We start from the raw sequence: 15,850 nt of genomic DNA, 5'->3' as shown, positions 1-15,850 counted from the left end.
ACCACTGCATTCCAGCCTGGGCGAATGAGACTCTGTCTCAAAGAAAAAAATATATGTATTATTTATTTTTATTAAATATATATAGCAAAATGGGGGGAGGCGTCTCACTATGTTGCTCAGGCTGGTCTCGAACACCTGGGCTCAAGCCTTGACCTTCCAAACCTCTGGGATTACAGGCATGAGCCACAACATCTGGCCTAAAAACAGTATGTTTTTTTTTTTTTGAGACGGAGTTTCGCTCTTGTTACCCAGGCTGGAGTGCAATGGCGCCATCTCGGCTCACCGCAACCTCCGCCTCCTGGGTTCAGGCAATTCTCCTGCCTCAGCCTCCCGAGTAGCTGGGATCACAGGCACGCGCCACCATTCCCAGCTAATTTTTTGTATTTTTTGTAGAGACGGGGTTTCACCATGTTGACCAGGATGGTCTCGATCTCTTGACCTCGTGATCCACCCGCCTCGGCCTCCCAAAGTGCTGGGATTACAGGCGTGAGCCACCGCGCCCGGCCCAGTATGTTTTAAAATGTGGAAATGGCTGGCAACCTCTTAGAAAGGGAGCATTCGCTGGGCGCGGTGGCTCACGCCTGTAATCCCAGCACTTTGGGAGGCCGGGGTGGATCACGTGAGGGCAGGAGTTTGAGACCAGCCTGGCCAACATGGTGAAACCTCGTCTCTACTAAAAATACACACAAAAAAAAATAATAAAAGAAAAGAAAAAGTAAAAGCTGCACACAGTGGCGCGTGCCTGTAATCCCAGCTACTCGGGAGGCTGAAGCACGAGAATCGCTGAGCGCAGAAGGCAGAGGCTGCAGTGAGCCGAGATCAGGCCACTGCACTCTAGCCTGGGCAGCAGAGCAAGACTCCTCCGAATAAATAAAATAAAATAAAAAAATGTGGACTTAGCTGCCAACCCCCTAAAAAGGGAGCATTTTCCAGGCGCGGTGGCTCACGCCTGTAATCCCAGCACTTTGGGAGGCCGAGGCGGGTGGATCACGAGGTCAAGAGATCGAGACCATCCTTGGTCAACACGGTGAAACCCTGTCTCTACTAAAAATATAAAAATTAACCGGGCATGGTGGCGCGTGCCTGTAATCCCAGCTACTCAGGAGGCTGAGGCAGGAGAATTGCCTGAACCCAGGAGGCAGAGGTTGCAGTGAGCCGAGATCACGCCATTGCACTCCAGCCTGGGTAACAAGAGCGAAACTCCGTCTCAAAATAATGAATGAATGAATGAATGAATGAATGAATGTCAGGATTCCGCCCGGGAGATGTCGTGGTTGTCCTGGGTCCTAGAGCAGCAAGAGGCAGGGGCTGGATGCTGGGTGCGCGGTGCTGTGCCCGCAGGTGGAGGGCAAGGCCCGGGCGGGAGGCCGGTTTCTGAGCGTGCGGCGCTGCAGCCCCGCTGGCCGCCAGGTGGCAGGCGCGAGCCACCGATCCGAGGCCCACCTGGGGTCCAGGCCACAGGGAGGGTGTCCCCGGGGACCTGCCTGGTCCGCAGGAGGGGTTTTCAAAGGAGATGACAACCCCCAGAGACCCGCGCGCCGGCCAGGCCCGTGCAGATGCGCTGGGGCAGGACCACGGAATGGGGCTGCCTGGTGCAGGGCCTTGTGGGTGAGGCCTGGATTTTATTTTTCCTGGAGGGGAGTGGGGGGGTCCAATCCTAGGACCTGCGATGCCTCCAGGTCCCCCCAGCACTGTGCTTATTTCATTTAGTTACGTATTTACTTTGAGACAAGTCTCACTCTGTCACCCAGGCTGGAGTGCAATGGCGCGATCTCGGCTCCCCGCAACCTCCCCCTCCTGGGTTCAGGAAATTCTCCTGCCTCAGCCTCCCGAGTAGCTGGGATTACAGGCACGCGCCACCATGCCCAGCTCATTTTTTGTATTTTTAGTAGAGACGGGGTTTCACCATGTTGACCAGGATGTTCTCGATCTCTCGACCTCGTGATCCACCCGCCTCGGCCTCCCAAAGTGCTGGGATTACAGGCGTGAGCCACCGCGCCCGGGTCTGACTCTGTCCCCCAGGCTGGAGTGCAGAGGTGTGATGGAGCCATCCTCCTACCTCAGCTTCCCAAGTAGCTGGAACCACAGGCGCACACTCAGCTAATTTTTTGGCTTTTGTTTTTTTTTTGCAGAGATTGTTTTTTGCTTTGCTTCCCAGGCTGGTCTTAAACTCCTGGCCTCCACTGATCCTCCCACCTCGGCCTCCCAAAGTGTTGGAAGTACAGACACGAGCCACTGTGCCTGGCCCTGTTTTAAATTTAAATTTAATTTATTTATTTGTAGACAAGCGGGAGAGGTGGGTTTTCATTCTATTGCCCAGGCAGGTTTATTTAGAGATGGAGTTTCACCCTGTTGACCAGGCTGGAGTGCAGTGAGGCCATCCCACTTTGACCTCCGCCTCCCGGGTTCAGGCAATTCTCCCGCCTCAGCCTCCCGAGTAGCTGGGATTACAGGCACGCGCCACCGTGCCCAGCTAATTTTTGTATTTTTAGTACAGACGGGGCTTCACCACCTTGGCCGGGCTGGTCTCAAACTCCTGACCTCAGATGATCCACCTGCCTCAGCCTCCCAAAGTGCCGGGATTACAGGCGTGAGCCATTGAACCTGACTTTTTCATTTTTAATTTTTCTTACAGACAGAGGCTGGCCCTGTCGCCCAGGCCGCAGTGCCGGGGCACCATCATAGCTCTCTGCGGCCTTAACCTCCAGGGCTCACGCGATCCTCCCACCTCAGCCTCCCGAGGTGCTGGGAGTTCAGGACCACAGCACGGCAGCGAACATCGTGCCGTTTTGTAGAGAGGGGCTCCTGGCTTTAAACCATCCTCCTGCCTTGACCTCCCAAGGTGCTAGGATTATAGGCATGAGCCACCACGCCTGGCCTGGCCTGGAAGATTTTAAATTCCTGGGTTCCAGGACACCCAGCAGGCCAGGAAGGCCTGGGCTACCAAGGACGGGAGAGGGCCCAGGGCGGCAGCAGGCAGATGGAGTCTCCAGCTCCCCACAGGCCTCCTGCTGTGGCCCGGCCCAGGCCAGGCCACGGTTTTCCTCCCCTCCTCCCCTCCTCCCCTCCCCGGGGACGCTGCCAGGCCAGGCTGCAGTGTGAGGTCAGAGGTCACCCCACCCCCAGCCTGGTTCCTGGAATCAGACCAATTGTGTTGACGCAGGGGCACCGAAGCCACACTCTGGGGGCGTCTCTAGACCACCCGGCGGTCGGATCTCCTTGGTGCCAGCTGGGAGGTTGTCGGGGGGGGGGGGAGTAGCCAGGAAGGGGAAACTGAGGCACGGGGCAGGAACGTTCCCCTCGGGTGTAAGGCCCTCCTCCGCCCCCTGCATGTTTGTGGAGCTCACCGCCGGTCTGCTGACACTGACGAACCCAGCCAGAGCCCAGCCGTCCTGGCCGCCCCATCCTGGCCCCACAGACCTGTCCTGTCCAGCAGCGCCAGCCCTCCGGTGGCGGCCCCGTCATTACCTGTGCCTGTGGGGAGAGCGGCTCCGGGAGCCCTCAGCTTTTTAAGCGTCTAAGCCGCCGCCTCTCTAGGCTGGCTCCAAAAATCTGCTATTTCACCTCCAGGAGCCTCCCGCCCCTCTGGCAAGCACCTGGCAGGTGGCCCCCTGGCTCAGGGAGGTGGCTGGGACCCGCTGGACTGGAGAGGAGTGGGGGCCTGAGTTTCTCTGTGGCTGGGGAAGGGTGGAGGGGCTGAGTGCCTCCCTGGCTGGGGAGGAGGTAGGGAGCTGAGTCCCTCCCTGGCTGGGGAGGAGTTGGGGGCTGCGTCCCCCTGGCTGGGGAGGGGTGGGGGGCTGAGTCCCCCTTGGCTGGGGAGGGGTGGGGGGCTGAGTCCCCCTTGGCTGGGGAGGGGTGGGGGGCTGAGTCCCTCCCTGGCTGGGGAGGAGTTGGGGGCTGCGTCCCCCTGGCTGGGGAGGGGTGGGGGGCTGAGTCCCCCTGGCTGGGGAGGGGTGGGGGGCTGAGTCCCTCCCTGGCTGGGGAGGAGTTGGGGGCTGTGTCCCCCTGGCTGGGGAGGGGTGGGGGGCTGAGTCCCTCCCTGGCTGGAGAGGAGTTGGGGGCTGCGTCCCCCTGGCTGGGGAGGGGTGGGGGGCTGAGTCCCTCCCTGGCTGGGGAGGAGTTGGGGGCTGTGTCCCCCTGGCTGGGGAGGGGTGGGGGGCTGAGTCCCCCTTGGCTGGGGAGGAGTTGGGGGCCAAGTCCCTCCCAGGCTGGGGGAAGGGTGGGGGGCTGAGTCCCTCCATGTCTGGGGAGGGGTGGGGGGCTGAGTCCCCCCTGGCTGAGGAGGGGTGGGGGGCTGAGTCCCTCCCTGTCTGGGGAGGGGTGGGGGGCTGAGTCTCCCCCTGACTGGGGGAAGGGCGGGGGGCTGAGTCCCTCCCTGTCTGGGGAGGGGTGGGGGGCTGAGTCCCCCTTGGCTGGGGAGGAGTTGGGGGCCAAGTCCCTCCCAGGCTGGGGAACTGAGGGGCGCACCCCCTCTCTTTCTTCTCCATCTCCGAAGCCCTCAGCTGTGGGTGAACAAGCAGAGCCTGGTGATCCAGTTGTGGGGGCGCGGCCTTTCCCGGGCTCTCCCCTCCTCTCCCTGGCTTCGGGTGGGCCTCCCTCCATCCCGGGGCCGGGGTTCAGCAGACTCATTTCTGGCTGGAGTGGAAACACTGTTTTCCTTTGCGGGGCCAGGGTGGAAAGTGGGTTTCAGGCACCAGCTGGTTGGGACAGGCGGAGGGGGAGTTGGTCCCTCACCTCCAACCCAGCCCTGGGGGGGGACGTGTCCCAGCCAGCCGCGGCCAGGACTGTGGGCAGTGGGAGGGTGGACGGGGGCTGAGCGGCCCAGGAAACATGTCCCAGAGAAATTCCTGTGAGGCCACCTCGGCCTCCCAAAGTGCTGGGACTACAGGCTTGAGCCACCGCACCCGGCCAATTTTTTGTATTTTTAGTAGAGACGGGGTTTCACCATGTTGACCGGGATGGTCTCGATCTCTTGACCTCGTGATCCACCCGCCTCGGCCTCCCAAAGTGCTGGGATTACAGGTGTGAGCCACCGCGCCCGGCCTATTTTTTATTTTTTGAGACAGAGTCTTGCGCTGTCTCCCAGGCTGGAGTGCAGTGGTGTGATCTGGGCTCACCGCAGCCTCTGCCTCCCGGGTTCAAGCGATTCTCCTGCCTCAGCCTCCTGAGTAGCTGGGACCACAGGCGCGCACACCACCACGCCTGGCCAATTTTTTGTATTTTTAATGGAAACGGGATTTCACCATGTTGACCAGGATGGTCTCGATCTCCTGACCTCGTGATCCACCCGCCTCGGCCTCCCAAAGTGCTGGGATGACAGGCGTGAGCCACCGTGTGCTTCTGTAGCTGTCACCCGCCACCTAAGGAGACCTGGCGGGACGCCGGGGTAAACGGAGCTCCCGCTTCCACTCACCCTGGGTGTGCTGGGCGGGGCGGGGGGTACAGGGTGGAGCTGGGCTTGGGGAGACGCCAAAAGGAAAAGCACACGACAGGACACGGCGCGTTCTGTTAAAAGTCAGAAGAGTTTTGTCTTGTTTTAATATCTCATCACCTTTACAGAGTTACAATCGTCTTAAATATTTCTGAGGTTTAAATACAATCTGCATAATAATGTTATTATAAAATGTAAACTTTCAGTGATCTTTTCAATTTCAACATCACACCCTTTTTTTTTTTTTTTTTGGTCTTTTTTTCTTTTCTTTTCTTTTTTTTTTTTTTTTTTAACATTTTTTCCTTTTAATACCTGAATGATCTGCAAAAACTGAAATTGTTACAGCACCCCCCGAACCCCGAGGCCGGGGCGGGGCGGGCTGGGCCCAGTCAGAGGTAGAGAGTAGTTTTCTATGTTTAAAAAAAATTTTTTTTTAAGTTTATTATTTCTTTTTCTCCTATTACCTGAGTTTCAGGCGCGGTCCCCACGCCGTCTGACAAACCCCAGAGGAACTGCAACTTCACACGTCATGAATGAAAGGCTGAGCTTACATTTGCCAAGAAAAAAAAAAAATGCAAAAGCAAAATGAGGGGGAAAAGGGACAGAGTGGGTAAAAAAACGCTCAAAGGAAGGAGATTGGTTTGTACAGATTCGAGACCCTGACGACGGCCCCAGCTGCCCCCAGGGCCCCGTGCCCACCCTCCCGCCCGCCCTGGCCGCCACTTACAGGTCCCACTTACGGGTTCCGGAAGCCGCCTGCCCCCCAACATCTCAGAGTAGGGGGAGCCCCCCTTTGCCCTGAGTGCGGGTCCCCGCCCGGTCTGCAGTGAGGCCTCACAGCCCCGAGTGAACTCAAACCCGCCCAGGGTCCTCCAGGCTGAGGGAGCTGCCCGACTCCATCTCAGTCTGCGGGGGGGAGGCGGGTGCTGAGCTGCCCCCCGAAAGCCACCCTGACTTTAAACCCCCCACCAACAGCCGGGATTGAACGGGGCCACCTGAGGCAGGGAGGACCCTCCGGAGACCCCGGCTTCCTGCCCACTCTCCCAGGAACAGCCCCCCTAGACCCTTGTGACCCCCTCACACTTCCACAGCCAGCACGGCCACTTCCTTCTCCTGGAGCCGGCCAGGCTGACCGGGACCCAGCCCGAGACCGTCCCCCGCCTGTCCCTACAATCACCGGACTTAACAGCAGGCCCAAGTCCCCTGAGTTAGAATCCAGATCCCCCTCTGCCGGGAGGCCACATCACCCACACAGACACGACACAGGATTCCCGACACACACACGTGCACACGGACCCCGACACACACAGCCCGAGGCCCTGCCCAGCCCCTCCCCAGGCAAGAGGCGGGTGGGTGAGAGGGGGCCTCCCGGGGCCCTCCAGGGCCACCAGACGCAGCGGATGGCAGAACCCAGTGCGAAGGAGGTGGGGGACAGGCACCCCAGGGGCCCAGATTTTGGCATCAAAAGTCAGACCTGAGGTAGACAGATAGGCAGTAGGCACGTCCCCCATCGCGGGGCCCAGAGGTGGTTTGGGGGTCCCAGGGAGAGAAGCCCTGGAGGCCGGCGGGGGAGGGGACAACACGGACAGATGGTTCCCCTTGCTCGGGGCCCAGACGTGAGACGGGGTCCCGGGGAGGAGGACAGACGTGGACAGAGTCCAGGTGGTTCTGTCAGTGGGTCTTGGGGTGAAAAGACACCCCCTTCCCAGGGTGATTGTGCTGCTATGGTGCCAGCCCCGGGAACGGGGCAGGAAGAACCTAGATGCCCACCACCCCCTATTGGAAAGGGGGGGCATGTCAACGGCCCTGAGATCCGAGAAGAAAGTGGGGTCCCCTACCAAAAACACAAGGAAGTCAAAGTCCCTTCCCACAATCCGACCGGAAAGTGAACCTAGAGTGTGGGGCTCAGAAGCCACCCCAGCCCCTTGCAGGGGCTGGCAATGGAGGGGTGGTTGGGAGTGAGGGGAGCTGGGGCATCTCCTTTCTACTGACCCCACATGCCGGTGGCCTAACAGGGCTCCCAGGGCCCAATTAGAGACCCAGGCTAACCCCAGGAATAGCTGAGTCAATCCCCACCCAGGGCTCCCGTGCAGCCCCAGCACAAAAGGGGTCGGGAGAAGAGGAAGGGACCGAGCGAGGAGAATGTTGGGGCGTGGGGGGTGTTCAGGATGCCGGGGCCCCAAAATCCTCACCCTGAGCGAGGTCCGGCTTCACCCCAACTCCCCAGTATTGATAGTCCCCAAGAACAGCCCTTTCGGGCCAGAGAAGAATCCCAGTGAGACGCCACATTCATCCCTGAGACAGGGGCCTGGGGACTGTGACAAGAATCAGCCCTGTCCCCCGCCCCCCAGGCCATTTTTCCAGCACTTGCTACTTTTCAGGTAATATTTCCAGGCCTGGCCCAGCCGAGGCAGTGGCTCAAGCCTATAATCCCAGCACTTTGGGAGGCCGAGGCGGGTGGATCACGAGGTCAGGAGTTCGAGACCGGCCTGGCCAACATGGCAAAACATCATCTCTACTAAAAATACAAAAATTAGCCGGGTGCGGTGGCACGTGCCAGTAATCCCAGCTACTCGGGAGGCTGAGGCAGGAGAATTGCCTGAACCCAGGAGGCGGAGGCTGCGGTGAGCCGAGATCGCGCCATTGCACTCCAGCCTGGGTAACAAGCGAAACTCCGTCTCAAAAAATAATCAAACATTTCCAGGCCCCTAACTCAAGAACCCGGCAGACAAGCACAGCACAAGAGAAAGCATCGTGGAACATCACAGTTAGCAAGTTACTGTCATGGGGCCACCCCTGGCCCCCAGGGGCCCCGGCATGCGCCCCCCCTGCCCCAGCCCGGCCCACAGCACCTGAGTTCATTGGCTCCGAGGCTCTGGCCCCAGGGATCCGACATGCTGGGCTCACAGCTGCTCATCGCACCCCCGGAAACGGACAAAGGGACCCAAATTGGTCATGGGAAAAATAAAAAGGTTATTTTCTTTTTTTTTTTTTGCTTTTTTTTTTTTTTTTTTCTTGGTTTTCAAGGCCAGTTTCCCTGAAGGAACACAAATATATAGTATCTAGATATATAGATATCCTTTTCCTAAGGTTTGATCCCCCCGAGAATAAAATAGAATATTTACACAATCAAACCCCCGAAACCTCTTAAAAACCCTACAGAGAGGAAAAAAAAAAAAAAAAATCCCCAAAGCAACAAGAAAAAAAAAAATTCAGTGATCTCGGCTCAGGGGTTTCACTGGACACAGGAACCGGGAGTGGTGAGCGTACGGTGAACAGAAAATCACAGAGAACCAAAGCAGACAAAACTGAAAACACACAGTGCAGGGGTGTATGAGGTAAACGGGACCGGCCACGTCGCGGTCGGGCCGAACCAGACACCAGAGCCTTCGGTGGGTGCACGCCCGGGAAGGGGCTGCCTCTCGGTTTTCTCATCCATTTCCTTTGCTGTCCTCACAATTCATCTCTCTGAATGTCCAAAACCTGAGAAATTCAAGTGTTCCTTGGTTTTCCCCTGTTTTATTAAATTTTCTTTATATATATATATACGTATTATATATATATTTTTTTCTTTTCTTTTTTGGCGTCAGCTGTGGCTCTTCTGTGGCTATCTTCCCTCCCCACCCGTATCTTCGGGCCGTGCTGGCCCCTGTGTGGCTCACCTGGACCCCCTGCCCGGGCTGGTGGGGCCCCAGGGTGGGTGGCGGGTGGGCAGTGATGCGGTTAAGGCAACGAGTTATTTGAGGTAGATGTGGAGGGCACAGACAGCCCCGCTGGCCCGGCCTGGCCACCGCTGGTCCCGCTGTTTCCTCCCCGGCCGCCCGTGCTGCCGCCGCCACCACCACCTTTGTTGGGAGCAGAGGGTGGCGTGGAGGCCGGTGGCTGAGCAAACAGAACTCCTAAGGAAGGAACAGAAGACACACGCCATGCAGAGTTTAAGCAGATGCAAGGTGGGCCACGGGGAGACCCAACGTGGGGGTCGCCCAGGGTATAAACTTCTCTCTCACTCTGTCCCGAGGCTGGAGCGCAGTGGTACAGTCACAGCTCAATGCAGCCTCTACCTCTCGGGCTTAAGTGATCCTCCCGGCTCAGCCTCCCGAGCGGCTGACACCACAGGTGCGTGCCACCACGTCTGGCTAATTTTTAATTTTTTTGTGGTTGTTTTTCATTTTGGGACGGAGTTTCGCTCTCGTTGCCTGGGTGGAGTGCAACGGTGAGACCTCGACTCACCAAAACCTCCGCCTCCCGGGTTCAAGCGATTCTCCTGCCTCAGCCTCCCGCGTAGCTGGGGCTACAGGCACGCGCCACCACGCCCGGCTCATTTTTGTATTTTTTTAGTAGAGACGGGGTTTCACCATGTTCTCCAGGCTGGTCTCAAACTCCCGATCTCATGATCTACCCACGTCGGCCTCCCAAAGTGCTGGGATTACAGGCACGAGCCACTGTGCCCAGTCTTATTTCTTTTTTTTTTTTTTTTTTTGAGACGGAGTTTCGCTCTTGTTACCCAGGCTGGAGTGCAATGACGCCATCTCGGCTCACTGCAACCTCTGTCTCCTGGGTTCAAGCAATTCTCCTGCCTCAGCCTCCCGAGTAGCTGGGATTACAGGCACGTGCCACCGTGCCCAGCTAATTTTTTGTATTTTTAGTAGAGACGGGGTTTCACCATGTTGACCAGGATGGTCTCGATCTCTTGACCTTGTGATCCACCCGCCTTGGCCTCCCAAAGTGCTGGGATTACAGGCTTGAGCCACCACGCCCGGCCCAAAACTTAACAATTAACCAGGTTGGTGGTGCGTGTCTGTGCAAGACTCGGTCTCATAAAAAAAAAAAAAAGGAATGTGAACCATCCCACGTCACACCGAGTATGTGTTTGCGGATGACCCCCTTCTGGGCTGAGGGCACGCGACTGTCCTTGACCATTTGCCCTGCAAAACCTCTGGCCGTGCCCTGCTTGCCCGCGTGCCTGGGTCCAAGCAGGTGCAACCAGGTGCAACCCAGGGTCGTGAGTTCGCGCCGGGAGAGGGAGGTGGAGGCGGGGCGTGGCCTCGGGGGTCCTACCTGTGTACATGATGCCATTGATCTCCACCGACATGCTAATGCTGTTGGTGCCGCTGGTGCCCGTCACACTCACGGCGGAGTCCTGGCGGCTCTCGGAGGCTGTGGGATAAGAATACATATCGTGGTTTATTTTATTTTATTTATTTTTTTTGAGACGCAGTTTCGCTCTTGTTACCCAGGCTGGAGTGCAATGGCGCGATCTCGGCTCACCGCAACCTCCGCCTCCCGGGTTCAGGCAATTCTCCTGCCTCAGCCTCCCGAGTAGCTGGGATTACAGGCACGCGCCACCGTGCCCAGCTAATTTTTGTATTTTTAGTAGAGACGGGGTTTCACCGTGTTGCACAGGCTGGTCTCGAACTCCTAGCCTCAAATGATCTGCCCTCCTCAGCCTCCCAAAGTGCTGGATTCCAGGCGTGAGTCCCGACGCTCGGCCAGAACTGCCATTTCTGGTCATAAATAAACCTGTTGTATGTTCTGTTTTCTGTGTGTCTCCCCAACAACTAGACTTCAGCACACAGTAGGTGCTCGATATTTAGTTGCTGAAGTGTTTTGTCCATACCTTGCTTTGTTTTTTTCACCTTTTTTTTTTTTGAGACCAGGTCTTGCTCTGTCACCCGTTCCAACCCAGGTTGGAATGCAGTGGCGTAATCATGGCTCACCGCAGCCTCGACCCCCTGGGCGCGGTGATCCTCCTACCACAGCCCCCCCCGCCCCCGGCAGCTGGGGCTACAGGAGCGTGCCACCACACCCAGCTCATTTTTGTAGAGATGGCATCCGTCCGTGTTGCTCAGGCTGACCTCAAATTCCTGGGCTCCAGCAATCCTGCCATTTCAGCCTCCCAAAGTGCCGGGAATATAGGTGTGAACCGGTGCCCCCAGCCAGTTTGCTCTTTATTGAGAAAGAGTTTCGCTCCTGGTGCCCAGGCTCATTGCAAAATCCACCTCCTGGGTTCAAATGATTCTCCTGCCTCAGCCTCCCAATCCCAAGTAGCTGGGATTACAGGCACCCACCACCACGCCCGGCTAGTTTTTTGTATTTTTAATAGAGATGGGGTTTCGCCGTGTTGGTCAGGCTGGTCTCAAACTCCTGATATCAGGTGATCAGCCCACCTCGGCCTCGCAAAGTGCCGGGATTACAGGCGTGAGCCACCGCGCCCAACCTCTTTTTTTTTTTTTTCTTTTTGAGCTGGAGTTTCACTCTGTCACCCAGGCTGCAGTGCAGTGGCGTGCTCTCGGCTCACGGCAACCTCCGCCTCCTGGGCTCAAACGATTTTCCTGCCTCAGCCTCCCGAGTAACTGAGAATTACAAGCACATGCTGCTATGTATTTTTAGTAGACATGGAGTTTCACCATGTTGTCCAGGCTGCTCTTGAACTCCTGACCTGACTCCACCTTCCCCGGCCTCCCAAAGTGCTGGGATTACAGGCGTGAGCCACTGTGCGTGGCCTCCTTTTTTTTTTTTTTTGTTATTGATTTGTTGATACTTTTTACATATGTAGGCCCCAAGACCCTCGCTGTGCAACCCAGGCAGGAAGCATGGTGGGTCTGGGCACCAGGGCGGTACCTTGGCTGTTGATCCGAATGCTCATGGGCAGCTGGGCTGCCATGGCCAGGAAGTTCTGCTGCAATGCCCGCTGCATCAGCCGTTGCTGCTCATCAGCCACCAGCGCTATCTTCTTCTCGGGAGGCTCCGCAGACTCCAGCTTCTCCCGCAGCTGTTCCAGGGCCGCTGCCTGCGCGGCCACGGCTGCTTGGGCGGCTGCCGCTTGTACAGCTGCTGCCTGAGCCGCCACCACCGGGTGGCCTGCCAGCGACACAGGCAGGCGGCCAGGTACTGTGATGGGGATGGCCGAGTCCTCCTCTAGGTAGGAAAGAAAGGGAATTGGTGGCCGGAGGGGCTGGGCCCTGCCTTTTAGCCAAGGTAGGAACATGTACTTTCTTTCTTTCTTTCTTTCTTTCTTTTTTTTTTTTTTTTGAGATGGAGTTTCGCTCTTGTTACCCAGGCTGGAGTGCAATGGCGCGATCTCGGCTCACCGCAACCTCCGCCTCCTGGGTTCAGGCAATTCTCCTGCCTCAGCCTCCCGAGTAGCTGGGATTACAGGCACGCGCCACCACGCCCAGCTAATTTTTTGTATTTTTAGTAGAGACAGAGTTTCACCTTGTTGACCAGGATGGTCTCGATCTCTTGACCTCGTGATCCTCCCGCCTCGGCCTCCCAAAGTGCTGGGATGACAGGCTTGAGCCACCGTGCCGGGCCTTTTTTTTTTTAGAGACAGGGTTTTGCCTTGCTGGTCAGGCTGGTCTCGAACTCCTGACCTCAGGTGATCCACCCACCTCAGTCTCCTAAAGCCTCTGGGCCGGGCCTAAAAAAACTTACTTTTTAGACTGTTACCCAGGCTGAGTGGTATGATCTTGGCTCATTGCAGCCTTGGCCTCTTGGGCCCAACCGATCTGACCACCTCACCCTCCTGGGTGGCTGGGACCACAGGTGCACGCTGCCACACCTGGCTAGAGATGGAGTCTCACTATGTTGCTCAGGCTGGTCTTGAACTCCTGGACTCAAGCAATCCTCTCGCCCCGGCCTTCCAAAATACTGGGATTACAGGCGTGAGCCACTGCGCCCGGAGGAGTTTCTGGGGTTTAAATCTATGCCTGTCTCAGCTCAAAGGCCCCTCCACAGGAGCTCCGTGCAGCCTCTTCTCCTCAGCTTGCTCTCCCGACTTTGCGGACCTGACAAGGCCATGATGCTCGTGAGCCCCACTGTGTCAGAGCCGGGCCGACAACCGTTGCCGGGGCTGGGCGCGGTGGCTCACACCTGTAATCCCAGCACTATAGGAGGCCAAGGCCAGCGGATCCCCTGAGGTCAGAAGTTCGAAAGCAGCTTTGCCAACATGGGAAAACCCTCCCTCTACTAAAAAATACCGTAATTAGCCGGGCGTGGTGGTGGGCACCTGTAGTCCCAGCTACTCTGGAGGCTGAGGCAGGAGAATCGCTTGAACCCGGGGGGCAGGGGCTGCAGTGAGCTGAGATCACGCCACTGCGCTCCAAGCCTGGGTGACGAGACCGAAACTTCATCTCAAAAAAAAAAAAGCCAAAAAACCAAACACCATTGATGGGTATTGTTGGGACTCCCCAAGGCTGGGAGCGGGGTTAACCGAGGTCCACCAAAGACCACATGGACTCACGTTTAGGAAGACCCCATTCACCTTGGAGCTGACCAGTCCCTGGCTTTCAGGGCGATGTGGGGGGGTTACCCTGGATCTTTGGGCCAGCCTTAAGAAGTGGGAAGCCACCAGCCCGTGCGGCAGACGAGAAACAGGAACCCAGACGGGCAGACCGAGGCCACACTGCAGCGTATGCGGTTGGCGCCTCTGTGTTACAGAGGGTTCAGTGGGAGGGAAAAACTGATCAACTCGTGATGCCTCCCTCGGTGCAGATGAGAAAAACGGGGATCAATTAACAATGCCTGCCTTGGCCGCAGGACTGGAAACATAGGTTGATTAGCAATGTCTGCCTGCCTGCCACCTGTGTGGAATTAAATGGTGGTAGACTGGTGATGTCTGCCTGCCTGCCACCTGTGTGGAATTAAATGGTGGTAGACTGGTGATGTCTGCCTGCCTGCCACCTGTGTGGAATTAAATGGTGGTAGACTGGTGATGTCTGCCTGCCTGCCACCTGTGTGGAATTAAATGGTGGTAGACTGGTGATGTCTGCCACGGGCAGAGGAGGGTAGGTTGGAAGCCGTTTTCCACGCCAACTACAGGGTTTCTCAGCCTGGTTACCCCGAGACGGGAGGAGGTATCCCCCCGGGGTCAGGCAGCCAGGTTGGGAATATGCCCCAGGCCCCACGCAGGTCCTTACCTTTCTTGATCTTGGGGGTGGGGGTGATGGAGCTGCCATTGGTGTTTGTGGCCAGGCCCAGGGAGGACACGGGCAGCTTGGGCGAGGAGAGCATGCTGTGCGCCCCGCCCGGCGAGTAGGCAAAGAGGGAGCCCCCAAAGCTCTGGCGCCGGCCCTCCCGTCGGTTGCTGTCTATGGCTGCCTGGAGCTCGTTGGGGTTACTGAGGCCTCGCTTCTCACACTCGTAAGGGTATAGGTACTTCATGTATCTGTGGGACAAGGGGACGGAATGACACCGGGTCACCCCTGTGGCCCTCAGTACAAAGTAAACCCCACTGTGGCACCACCATGCCTGGCTCCTCCCTTGGATTTGCTCAGCAGCCCCTAGAGCCTCTGGGCCTTTGCCCATGCTGTTCCCTCCGTGTCAATGCTGTTCCCTCCATCTCAGTGCTGTTCCCTCCGCCTCAATACAGTTCCCTCCTCCTCAATGCTGTTCCCTCCATCTCAGTGCCGTTCTCTCCGCCTCAGTGCCGTTCCCTCCGCCTCAGTGCCGTTCCCTCCGCCTCAGTGCCGTTCCCTCCGCCTCAATGCTGTTCCCTATGCCTCAATCCTATTCCCTCCATCTCAGTGCTGTTCCCTCCATCTCAGTGCTGTTCCCTCTGCCTCAATGCCGTTCCCTCTGCCTCAGTGCTGTTCCCTCCACGTCAGTGCTGTTCCCTATGCCTCAATCCTGTTCCCTCCATCTCAGTGCTTCTCAGTGCTGTTCCCTCCATCTCAGTGCTGTTCCCTCCGCCTCAGTGCCGTTCCCTCCGCCTCAGTGCCGTTCCCTCCGCCTCAGTGCCGTTCCCTCCGCCTCAGTGCTGTTCCCTCCGCCTCAATGCTGTTCCCTATGCCTCAATCCTATTCCCTCCATCTCAGTGCTGTTCCCTCCGCCTCAATGCCGTTCCCTCCGCCACAGTGCCGTTCCCTCCGCCACAGTGCTGTTCCCTCCGCCTCAGTGCTGTTCCCTCTGCCTCAATGCTGTTCCCTATGCCTCAATCCTATTCCTTCCATCTCAGTGCTGTTCCCTCCGCCTCAATGCTGTTCCCTCCGCCTCAACGCCGTTCCCTCTGCCTCAGTGCTGTTCCCTCCACGTCAGTGCTGTTCCCTCCGCCTCAATGCCGTTCCCTCCGCCACAGTGCCGTTCCCTCCGCCACAGTGCTGTTCCCTCCGCCTCAGTGCTGTTCCCTCTGCCTCAATGCTGTTCCCTATGCCTCAATCCTATTCCCTCCATCTCAGTGCTGTTCCCTCCGCCTCAATCCTGTTCCCTCCGCCTCAGTGCCGTTCCCTCCGCCTCAGTGCCGTTCCCTCCGCCTCCATGCTGTTCCCTGCAATGGCCTCCGATTGCGTAACTTCAGCGCCCGTGTGGCCCTCACACCCCTACTTGATGCTCTCAGGCCCAGGATGCACAGTGTGGCCTGGCGCCCTCTGCGGCTGCCTACCGCCCCCTCTTTTGCAGGCGCCTGGCACCGGCTGCCCAGAG

The 15,850-nt window shown here is 57.8% G+C and overlaps 1 protein-coding gene across 7 annotated transcripts in view; it reads right to left on the bottom strand.

Moving 5' to 3' along the window:
• Positions 1-5,506: 5,506 nt before the first annotated feature.
• The window catches only part of ARID3A (AT-rich interaction domain 3A), a 50,499-nt gene continuing 40,155 nt past the window's right edge, over positions 5,507-15,850 (bottom strand). For 6 of the 7 annotated variants that reach the window (XM_054250393.2, XM_078361307.1, XM_054250397.2 and 3 more), the window contains exons 6-9: positions 14,350-14,597; positions 12,053-12,349; positions 10,490-10,588; positions 5,507-9,330 (exon numbers count right to left, since the gene is read on the bottom strand). In XM_054250393.2, the coding sequence (XP_054106368.1) occupies positions 9,155-9,330; positions 10,490-10,588; positions 12,053-12,349; positions 14,350-14,597 (820 nt within the window). In that variant the 3' untranslated portion in view covers positions 5,507-9,154. The remainder of the gene's footprint in view (positions 9,331-10,489; positions 10,589-12,052; positions 12,350-14,349; positions 14,598-15,850) is intronic. The other variant, XR_008478711.2, reaches the window with a different exon arrangement.

This window comes from Callithrix jacchus, chromosome 22 (assembly GCF_049354715.1).
Source record: "Callithrix jacchus isolate 240 chromosome 22, calJac240_pri, whole genome shotgun sequence".
Lineage (NCBI taxonomy): Eukaryota > Metazoa > Chordata > Mammalia > Primates > Cebidae > Callithrix > Callithrix jacchus.
Note: the sequence above shows the minus strand (reverse complement) of the source record. Positions and strands in the feature narration are given on the sequence as shown.